Source organism: Neodiprion virginianus, chromosome 3 (assembly GCF_021901495.1).
Source record: "Neodiprion virginianus isolate iyNeoVirg1 chromosome 3, iyNeoVirg1.1, whole genome shotgun sequence".
NCBI lineage: Eukaryota > Metazoa > Arthropoda > Insecta > Hymenoptera > Diprionidae > Neodiprion > Neodiprion virginianus.
The window spans coordinates 6333389-6345115 of record NC_060879.1 but is presented as its reverse complement, the minus strand read 5'-3'; the positions used below and the strand labels follow the sequence as shown (position 1 = coordinate 6345115).

At 42.2% G+C, this 11727-nt stretch overlaps 1 protein-coding gene across 3 annotated transcripts in view; it reads right to left on the bottom strand.

Annotated features, from left to right (window-relative positions):
- Window positions 1-1045: 1045 nt before the first annotated feature.
- LOC124300307 (frizzled-2) overlaps window positions 1046-11727 on the bottom strand; it is a 99210-nt gene continuing 88528 nt past the window's right edge. For all 3 annotated transcript variants that reach the window (XM_046754255.1, XM_046754256.1, XM_046754254.1), the window contains exon 2: window positions 1046-8057. In XM_046754255.1, coding sequence (XP_046610211.1) covers window positions 6079-8004 — 1926 coding nt within the window. In that variant the 5' untranslated portion in view covers window positions 8005-8057 and the 3' untranslated portion in view covers window positions 1046-6078. The remainder of the gene's footprint in view (window positions 8058-11727) is intronic.

Below are 11727 nucleotides of genomic sequence, written 5' to 3'. Positions count from 1 at the left end.
TGTGCAGAATTAAATTCGACACAGTTTCAGTACAGGGAATATTTCAGTTAAATTGTCAGCAAATTATGCATCGTCAATTGATGAAAAATAAATAAATAAATAAATAAATAAAAAATATCGTAAGCCAGCCCGTTTCATTAGAAAATAATTTTCCACGGTTGAAAACGAAGGACGATAAATAACGCTCTCTACTCGTAAGTCTTGGCAAAAAATTACTTACACCTAGAACGGAGACAAGGAGCAAGTTTTAGGGCTTCAAGGATGTTACGGATACGTGTAAAGCGAGGCTCTTACAGGAGGTTGGAATTAACGCCGTGAGCCGTGGCTGCCAGGTTAGCCTAATGAGGGAGTGACTAAGTGATCGTTATCTCTCCTCGCTAGACCAGCTCAACACAACTGTGAAATCGTAAACGTCCAACGCATGGTTTTGTTTATGGTGTTGATACCGGCCTCCGCTATACCAAATGTCATATAAATTCGAACTATTCTGAGTCACTTTACTCTTTTGCCGAAGTATCGCGCCCCGTGCGGCGTTTGTAATAACCGTAATAACGACGTTCGTAGAGCGGAAGTGTGAAAAATTTGAAAAAACAAAAATTCCGTTTCCAAAAAATTAAAAACCGTAAGAGAAAAAAAAAAAAAAAACAACATCGAAAAATGTATGATCAACAGAGGCCTAAAAACAAATAAACAAATAGACAAACTTACCTTGTCTATAATTATTCGCATGTATTGTTGCGGGGTTAGTTATTCTTTTTTTTTTTTTGTAGAAGTGTGCAGTAAAATAATGACGCGCATGAATTAAATAATAATAAAATGTAATTAAAAAATCGTATACAATTTTGATTTCTGTATATATATAAAGTTAATCGATATTTTTTTTTTTTTTCTTCTTCTTTTTGTTCCTTTTTCTACTCCTTACGTTTTTCTTTATGCGCCACAGCACTACGTAAAATACACATGCTACAGTATCCACATACGTATACTAGCGCAATTACATACATATATAATTATCTTTAATCTGTGTTCGGTTTCGTTTTTTTTCTTTTTTTTTTTTTTTTCAATCTTTTACTCGTCTTATTTTAATTCAAAAACTTCTGCAGCCTTGAAATTAAAAAATGATATATCACCATCAGTGCTGAAATAAAGAGTGTGATTATTTTACGAAAGATAAAGAATGTTGCTTTCGCGCCAAGCCGTAAACTGATAAAAACAATAACAATAAGAAATAAGAATAAGAAGAAACCAAGAATTGAACTTGGTAATAATAAAAATGATAATGATGATGATGATGTTGATCATAATAATAGTAGTAATGATAGTAGTAATAATAATAATAATATTAATAATAACTAAATAAAAATATAACTAACCGTCGCAAAAAATAACAATGATAATAATAATAATAATAGTAATAATAATAGCAGTAATAATAATAATTATTTTAAACCGTTTCTTTACACATAGTATTTTCGCTTTTTATTGACAATTATTATGACAAAAAGTGACTTACAAATATTTGTTATATTTTTTTGTTCCATACTCATATATACTATATATATATATATATCTTTATATATATATATATAAACTTTTTCTCGATCAAAGTTCCCTTCTCATTGACTCGCACGCAGTATACATAATTCGGTAAAATGCAAAATCTGTAGATACAAGTATTATTATTATTATTATTATTATTATTATTATTATTATTATTATTATTATTATTATTATTATTATTATTGTTGTTGTTGTTGTTGTTGTTGTTGTTGCTGTTGTTGTTGTTGTTATTATTATATTTTTTTTACTTATAAATATATTATCATACGAACATTCTTCTTACCGAATAATATTACTCGATTTATTGTTGTTATTATTATTATTATTATTATTATTATTGTTATAATCATTATTATTATTTTTGTAATAACTTTAGGTGATATGTGAGAATAAATTATCTTCCTTTTCTTTCTTCTTTCTTTATTTGTTAATCGTTTAATTGCGCATTACAAATTACACGTCGCTATATTAGTATAACGGTCGTTTGGCAGAGCAGTTTTTTCTTCACTATTTTTTTTCTTTTTTTTTTTTTTTAATTCATGCGCATATAATAATTTGCGGCAAGTGTCGAGCAGTTATATATATAGTATAAATTATGTACTAAGAGTCTCGTTAATAGAAATCACATTTGTGTGTCCATACAGATAATACGTATATATATATATATATATATAAGTTTATGGTTTTTGAGTTATTTTCGAGGCGGTCACGTGTCTTTAAACGCGACGCAACGCAACGCAATTCAAAAAAAGATACGTATCTTATGAATTACGATTTTACGATTTTCAACGCGTGCAATTATCACTGTGAGTTTGCAATTTTATGTTAATGTTTTCTTGCGTTTAGTTTTTTTTTCGCCCCCCCCCCCTCCCCCCCCCTTGTCAAAGACTGCACGAATAACTTTTTTCTTCAAAAGTGCAGCTGCCGCTTTTGGTTTTGCAGTTATCGCGTTTTATCAGGTTTATTACGACTTGCTTTTACCCGATGGTCTTTTTTTTTTCTCACTCGGAGGGGAAAATGTTATTTGTTATGACCTCGTGTTGTATATGTATGTGTGTGTGTGTGTATATATATCGACTACCTACCACAGGTATTTTGAATACAATGTACATCGCGTTGTTTCTACAGCCGTTAAGTATTATGGAAACTGATAAAGAAAACGATGATGAAACAAGAAGACAAAAAACGGAAAGAGAATTACGAAAGAAAAAATGAAACAAAAAAACAGGGTATTCCGAAACGTGTAATATTTCGGATTCTCACGCTATGTTCATTTCAATTTTTTTTACGTGAAAACAAACGAAAGAAAGATTAATATAATGGAGGGGGGGGGGGGGGGGGGGGGGGGAATAGCACAGAACAAGAAAGATACGGGGTGTGGTAAAAAATTGAAAGACGGAGGACGATTTACCTTCGAATAAATTTTTTTGGACATATCGAAGGCGAGGATTATTCATTATACAGTTATAGACCGTAAAAATTACTCCGTATGAGAATGACGAAGTGAATAAAAATAATAATGTAAACTAAATATTTTCATATCTTTTGTTCAACACTCCCAACGTCAACGTAATTTCCGATCGAACCGTCCATTCGGCAATGCGATTATATTATTATTTCACCTGTACACTCTAAATTCTACGATTTCGTATTTAATAATATATCATGTATATATGTATATATACATATAGTCAATATTCTTATTATTAATATGTACGTATAAGGATAATGATAATTTATTTACAATGATCTAAACCCTAATCGTGTGGTATGTACAATGGCATAATTATTATAATAATTATATATATTAATAATAACTACTGTCGTAATTAGCATTTACTTCAATTATAATTCTCATTTCAATAGTTATCCAATTGTAAACGATTTTTTCAAAATCTTTACAAATCACGACTATTCGACAACCTATTAACGGTCTCCAATTACTTTCACATACCTCTTCGGTGAGATGAGAAATTATTTTTTATGTCAAGTTTCCTTCATCTGTCATTATACACACATGTATATATAATATTGAAAAGCGATGACGGGCAAAAATGTTCGTTATAGTTTGTTTTTTTTTTTCCTTCTACCTTCAAACTTTTTTCAAACGACAAATTATACCGATCCGTCATCCGTGGTTCGTTGCGAAATGTTCTACACACGTAATTTCTAAGAGCGGGAATCGATGAAGATGAAAACGCGTTTTACAATGACGTAGAAAAATCTATAACTAATGTATTATTGGGTATATAATACGGTGATACATTATTAAATAGTGGATACCGGAAATACGTTGACGAGCGTCGCGAATCCTGCTGTATTATAGTTATATTTATTACGATTATTATTATTATTATGATTATTATTATTATCATTATTATTATTATTACTACTACTACCGCTATTTTTATGTTGTATTATGTATTGTTACAGCTATAATATGCTACGCTTATGTATAGATAAATAGACGAAACGACACACACACAGAGAGACGGACAGAAACGGACTCACGGAATGTCCGCAAACGTTATTACATACGTGAAAAGTGTAAAAGTTGAAAAAGGAGGGGGAGGGGGAGGGGGTGGATATAGACAGAGAGAGAGAGGGAGAGAGAGAGAGAGAGAAGAAAGAGATGAAAGAATTATGTGGCGGGTTTACATAGTACATAGTAATATAATAGGAGAAGGAGCCTAGCGTCAAGACATATCTACTTCCGGTCGACGAGGCGTTTCAGTGTTCCAAGACGATCCAACTCACAATATAGTTTTCGTTTTCTTTCTTTTTTTATTTTGTGATTTTTAAAGAAAATAAAAAGAAAGAAAACGTTAACAATAAATAAACCATTCACGCCGACGACGCAAGATTTTTTCGGCTCTAGGCTCGTTCTAAGACACGGGATTTACGTATTTCGGCAAGCGCTGCAGGACCATCCTGTATAGCCAACTCTTATAGCTAGTCATGTATTTCTTTCTCCTCATTTTATATTGTTTAGGATTTATAATCGAATATGCTTCTACTTTTTATCGGTTCCTAAATTTTGAGCGCGCGGGAAATTACGGGGACCCAGAATATTTTATTTCAAATTTTGTTCATTAGGTGAACGAGAATTTTTACTTCACGGTCAACTTGGAAATTTCAAGATATTCGTACGATTCATAAAAATGTACAAAACGGAAACTTTAGTTCGATAATTTCAGGATTTTGGTACATTCAAGTCACTCCAAATCGGATTTTTTCGTGATATTTACACTTTGCAATCATTAATTTACTCTTATTTATCACTGGTTCACATCGAATGAGCAGTAAGATAGCGTATTTTCGAACGGTTCGTATCAAACTCAGACACTGGTTCCTCCGGAAAATATCCACCGTGCAACAGAGTACCGAATGTCCATGAGCAACAGAGGTGAAGAAATATCTATCGATAACTTTATCTGAGACGTATCGGATGGCGGATAGTGAATAAAGACATTTTGGCAAAAGCTCTGACACTCACTCGAGGCTCTCGAGTAAATTTAGGTATTAAAATCAGACTCGCTGATTCACGTTTTGAACACAACCCCTCACCATCATCTTTCCAAGGTTTTCTCCATGTATGTACACGCGACATATGTTTCACATAAGCCTCAAACAGGCGGGCATTTTTTTTTTTTTTTTTTTTTAATTTTCCAGGTGTTCGAAAGAAATTTTTCGAATCGAAATCTCAAAAATATGCATTTTTCATTTCATCACTGCGTCCGATTGCGAGAAATGTCTAAGAATGAAGCTGCCGGAAAACAATTTTTGAAATGTGCAAAAATGAAAGTAGATATTCGTTGTGCAAAGACATTGTTGATCCCGAATGTACAAATCTATCCATTGAACCGATAAACTTTATCGATAGTCTTTCAAACTTCAGATATATATAATCGTATTGTACCTACAATCATAAAAAGTGTCGTCATGAGAGGACAAAAAAAAAAATTAACGGTTAAAATTGCGCTGTCTTCGAGTCAAATTTAAGTTTCTATAAAATAAATATATTAAGAAACGAGAAATCGAAAATGGATGATATCAGTGCTAGGACAAAACCAAAGAAACCACCGTAACGAGACGTTGTTCGATCGTTATCGTGTGAGATGCGAGAATTTCGGTGAAAAATTTTTTTTTCTCAAACACCGTAATTTTTGAGACTGCCTTGCCAATAGAGAATCCCTTACGGTGATCCCGCTCCCCGTCTCACACCTCTGTGGCCTGATTGTAGGACGGTGTGAGAGCATGGGCCGGAGTGAGTGGTCCCATGGTGGACGCGAGTGACCTCCTCGAGTAAATGGTAGCTGCTGAATGGGGTGTGTGAGGAGCGGTGTGAGGAGTGTGAGGAGCGGTGTGGGAGGTGGGTGGTTGTTGGTGAGTCGAGGACGCGTGCCTCCTGGAGGCCGGGGCGAAGGGCTAAATGGGTCCGTAGTTGCTAAGCGCGGACGGTCTTTCCTGGTGCTCGCAACCCGCGGTGCTCATGTCGCCCCCCGCCGACTGGTGACGTCATACGTGCGAGAGGGGCGGCTGCTTGAGCACGTGGTGGTGAAGGTGGTGCTGAGAAGCGCTGGCTACGCTGCCGGGTGGGAGAAGAGCCCCGCCGGCGGGTGGTGGGGGGTACTGAGGCCCAGCGCGGCCGACACCCCCCTTGACGCCGGTGTTGCCGGGGCCCGATCCGAACAGTCTACGCCACAGCCGCCGCCAGGAGTCGAGGGTCTTCCCGCTCCATATCCATACACCGGAGGTGATGCCGACCGCAAGGGCCATGAAGTACTTGAGCATGAGAACCGAGTAGAGAGGTCGTGCCCGCGGCTGACAAGGGCAGGCCAGGGACCTTAACCACTCGTCCCTGAGGGTGGACTCGTATAGGTGACAGGCAAGGACCGCGCTAGCTGGCACGGTGTAAAGGACCGAGAAAACGCCGATGCGAATCATGAGCTTCTCGAGTTTGTCAGCCTTCGCGCCGGGCTGACGTTTCAGGACCGACCGGATCCGGAAGAGGCTGATGAACCCGGCCAGCAGGAAGCTCGTGCCCAATAGCAGATAGACGAGTAGCGGAGCCAGAATAAAGGTGCGAACGCCCTCCGGAGCAACGGTGCAAACTCCGGCGACCGGATCGCCGGCGACGCCGCCGGCCAGTAAGGCCCAAACGGTCTGGGCCGTCGGGGCGAGCCAGGCTGCGAGGTGGAAGTACTGGGAGTAGGAGGCGATCGCTTCGTTACCCCACTTGAGACCGGCGGCGAGGAACCAAGTGAACGCGAGTATGACCCACCAGACCGACGATGCCATACCGAAGAAGTATATCATCAGGAAGACCGTGACGCAGGCGCCAGGGCCTTGGGCCCCGGACCTTAGTGCCGGACCCTCGCAAGCGATCTCCTCGTGCCCTAGGACGCTGCGTGCCAGGTAACCCAGCGACACGACGAAGTAACACGCCGAGAGAAAGACGATCGGCCGTTCAGGGTACTTGAAGCGTTGGGTGTCGATCAGGAAGGTGGTCACGGTCATGAGAGTGCTTGCGGCGCAAAGGCCGCTCCACAGTGCGAGCCAGACCGCCGCGAACCCGCGTTCCTCGTGGGTGAGAAACGCGCCGTGGCAGGGTAGGGCGCAGTCTGGGACCCCGGCAATGTCCTGCGGGAGTCCCAGACCCATCCCCACCCCCAGACTTGGCGCCCCCCCGACGGCCACGCTGCTTACCGCCCCGCCGACCCCCAGAGGTACGAGAGGTGCTCTGCATCGACACGCGCACTCCCTCGCCCTTTCCCCTGGGGGATTTTGGCAGTTTTTTTGATTTTTACCCGGCTTGCACCTCGGCGGCTGCGTCGGCCTCGACGGCTTCGTCGGCCGTGGTGGGGGCGGCATGGGGGCGCTGCTAGCGGCGCTGCTAGTGTGGTTGTCCTGTTCCATGCAGAGGTTCTCCGGGTCTCCGTGATTTGGCAACCGCTCGCAGGCCATCCGCTCCGGCCAGGAGAACCCGTACTGCTGCATCAGCGGTGCGCAGCCTGCTCTTGCCCTCTCGCAGACGCTTCTGCAGGCCGGAAGCGGCTTGGAGTACTCCGGTAGACAGATCGGCGTATACATCGAGCAGAGGAAAAACTTGAGGTCCGGCGAGCACTTTATCTCGACCAGGGGCCAGAACTGATGGACCTCGAGGCCGGCCTCCTCCTGCGTGTCGTGGTTGAGCTCGTTCGGCATCGCGGTCAGGTTGTAACCGATCGACCTGCACATCGGTATCGTTATCTCCTCGCACCTTCCATTACCCGTTGAACCTCCGAGGCTCGAGTGGCCCCCGGAACTCGAAGAGCCAAGCCCCGATCCCGAGGGACTTCCGCTCGACGCGCCAATAGTTGAATCCGATTCCGCGCCCCAAAGGCTTCCCTGGAGGATAAGCAGCGCCACCAAAGCACCCGTCGTGCCTCGACAGGGACCCATCTTCACGGCGAAACCGCACTCCTTCAAAAGCCTGTCCGTTGCATCACTTCGGCCTGAAAGCAGAAAACGGTTGGAATTAAGCAGTGAGATTAAATGTGTAAATAAACCAGTCAATTTGGTGCAATGTATCTTTTTTTTCAACGGTACGAGGCTGTTGTAGCCGCCTGGTATATACTACAAATTGTGTGTATGCGTATGCTTCGACTGACGGGCGACAAGTCAAAATAAGAATTCGTCGGGGCAAACAACTTCTTGTGCATATAGCAGTGCAGGGACCGGATGTCGTTGCTGCCGCTGCCACCGCACCACCTTCGCATTTTCGACCTAGCAGCTATACAACCGCCGCCTCTGAAACCACTCCTGACACACGAGTGGTGCGAACAACGATTCTGGGAACCGAGAAGTCGGGAGTCGAAAAAATATCCTCTCTTTACTTGTTTTTTTTTTGTTCTTTCGTTTTTGTTCCGTTATAGTTCTTCTCGACGACTCGAGATGAACGACTAACGAGAATTACATTCTTATCTATGACTTATAGGTGATGACGGTTACCGTATATACACTTTTATTTATCGTCTTTTGTGTATTTACCAAAGCTGGAAGTATAACATCCACGAACAAATACCGATGAACGTAAAAGGTGATGAAGCTGACTGGTAATATAACATTCATTCAAAAAAGACACAAATCCATTACTCGTCGCTTGGTTTACAACCAGGTGTTTCACATGTACTCAAAATCAAACAGTATGTTCAACATAATGGTCTTCATTTCTGAGGACTGCTTCTACAGCTATATTACCGTGCAGTAACACCATTGATCCAAATAAAGAAAATGGACAATTGGTAAGAAATTCCAACTCATCCTGTATCGACAGCCTCGTCATACCGCAAGAAATACATGACGCATCATCGTCCAGAACGCGAGCTCATGATTTCCCCGGCAGTGATGCCTGCAAAAAAAAAACTGTGATCTTGTCTGTTCTCTTCTCACTGTTATTCAAGGTCCTGCGGATAAAGGATGTCGCGCATTATGCACCCTGCGACTAGCCGATTGGTGGTGGTGGTGGCCACTTGCCCATTGGTTATATTGACAATGACCGGATCACGAGGTTGTAAAACGTTAGGACTGGCCCACAAACTCCGAGCTTTATCGGTTATATCGCAGAGCGACGCTGACAGAACCAGCACCGGCATTGGCAGTGGTAGTAGAAGCAGCATCGCAGCAGTCGCGGGTCTTATAATAGTCGTGGGGCAGGGGGCGTGGGGCGGGAGCGCCACGTGACCGGAGCAAAATGTTATTGTTGGAGGCCGTGTTAGTTTTAACGTTTGTTAACTGCTGCCTAATGTGGTGCTATTTATAGGTGTGGGAGGCGATGCATCGGAGGTGCTGCAGCGGTTCCATCCACACACGAACGAGTCGGGATCAACTCGAGGAAAGGAACAACACGAGCCTGCTGATGCTGCTGCTGCTGCTGCTGCAGTCATACACCCACCGGAGCGTCGTGTGTGGTTTGATAGGCGAGCCGGATCTCCGGGATTCGAAAGATTCAGACGCAAAATACTCTCCCCACCCTGGCTCTCTTCTCTTCTCCTCACCGCTTATTTCGTTTCGATTCGTCTCATCTTCTTTCATTTCATCTCACCGCTGCAGGCATGAGGTGTTCAGAGAATCAGGAACTCAAGAGATCCAAACCGAATTCGAAATTTCCCCCGAACAGTTTGATTTTCCTGAAGATATTCACGTTACAAAATTTTCTCTGGTTAATCGGTGGATTTAAATTTGATCAACAACATGTAACATTCCAAATGGTAGTCAACGACACAATCCAATCGTGAACGCAGGGATGTGATAGTTTACTTACTGTGATCATTTCTGACCTTTGTATAATAGCAATGCGCACGAGGCAAATGAAAACTATTGACAAACAAACAGAAATAAATGAATATTCATTATGGATCACGTGTTATTCCTGCTTCTTCAAGTCACAGTTGGTCCGTAAGGTTGAGTGATAATTTCTGAAGAGAGTATCATAAGCAGTCATATTTTGAATACTTTAGGTGCTAACACGTGCTACTTCCATTTCTCCGGCGATATCTTTGGTCATATTTATGCTGACGCGTTATTCCAGGAATGTTTTACTCACTGCCAGTACATGCAACGAACCACGTCAAGACAAGAAGTGCAGCTCATTCGATGAAAGTATTTTACGATGGTTGTGCTCGTGATTGTTATTGGATTCATTGTCTGCAATTTGAAATTACCTGAAATGCGAATTTGACGATCAAAGAAACCCTCGCAAAGTGTTCAACTCCATGAAAATCAAATCAAATCTTGATAAAGGTACTACCACGTTCCCCGATTCCCCTTGATGACGCGACGCGGTTGACTGATTCGTAGTCGAAACGTGACTCGAATTTGATGCGTGATTTTATCTACGTTCGTGGCTGGGTTCCAACACAGAACTTGAGGGCGTTCGATTCCTACCCGTCAATCAAACGAGTCCCAGTAATAGTGCGGGCGGGGGTTGGAGGGGCGAAGCAATTAGCGAGGGTGTCTCTTCTTCCCTGGCATACGCACCTCCTACCACCACCCCACGCAAACACGTGACTCACGCGGTGTCGAGGCGTCGGGGCAATGCGAAAGTCTCGTACACGGGCGAAAAGACCGGGTGGTTATGGATAGAGGGGGCTGATTTCGATACCCCCGAGGGACGGGATTTACGGATGGGAATTTCGTCCTCTCCCATGCGTAAGTCGCTCCGGCGGAGGGGGGGAACCCATCTAACCGTAATATTGAACAATTTTTCCTCGTTCGATTTGGCCTATCACCGACTCCCCGGAGGGTATACGTCTTCAGACGCACGGGTCAAGAATGACGGAGATGGATATTCGAGCCGGGGATCAGGTCAAAGATTGGTTTCCGAATGTGCAAAGACTCGTATTTTTGACGACGTATGAAGGATTTTAAAATACAGAAAAGATCGTCACCACAGAAAGGGATTCATTTTTTGTAGTTCATACTTGGGCTTCCTTGAGTTTCTTTCACCGATTGACGTCAGATTAAAATGGTCATTTTATACAAAAACATCAAAATATATGTATTGCCATACCAACTTTTATAACAATAAATAAGAATAAAAGGGCGACTTCTTCGAATACAGTAGAAGTAAAAGCTGCACACGCTTCATGAATGTTAGGAACCAATAAAAGTTCCTGAGCTTACTGTATACGTAATGAATACCATGGTCACACAACCTGCAATCATGAACATGACGCGGTATCCCTATTTCTAAAAGATCGTCAATCATTTCGAAACGTCTTCAGAAGCCATAATATGAACTATTGCCTAAAACGAATCGTTTCACTCTGATGACCAATCGAGAATGTTGCGTGGCCTCGATTTGCAACTTGTCAGGACTTTCTGCAAGCCATCAATCGATCGGTACTAAAGCGGTTTAAGCACATTTCGCGAGTGTCTGGGTCATATAGGTGAAATCCCAAATGAATACTAAACTATTGATTTATCATTTTGTATCAATAGTGGACGTGGTCAGGGGTCGACCTCGGACAAAGCGTTAACTCGAGGGTATGCCTGAGAAAACCGCCCACCATGAACAACCTGGAGCTCGTTTGCACGGGTATATAACCTGCGACCGAGTGAGTCGATTCTCGTCCAACGGATGGAAGATGATTTAAATATTTACGATGGTCTGCAGAGTCATAA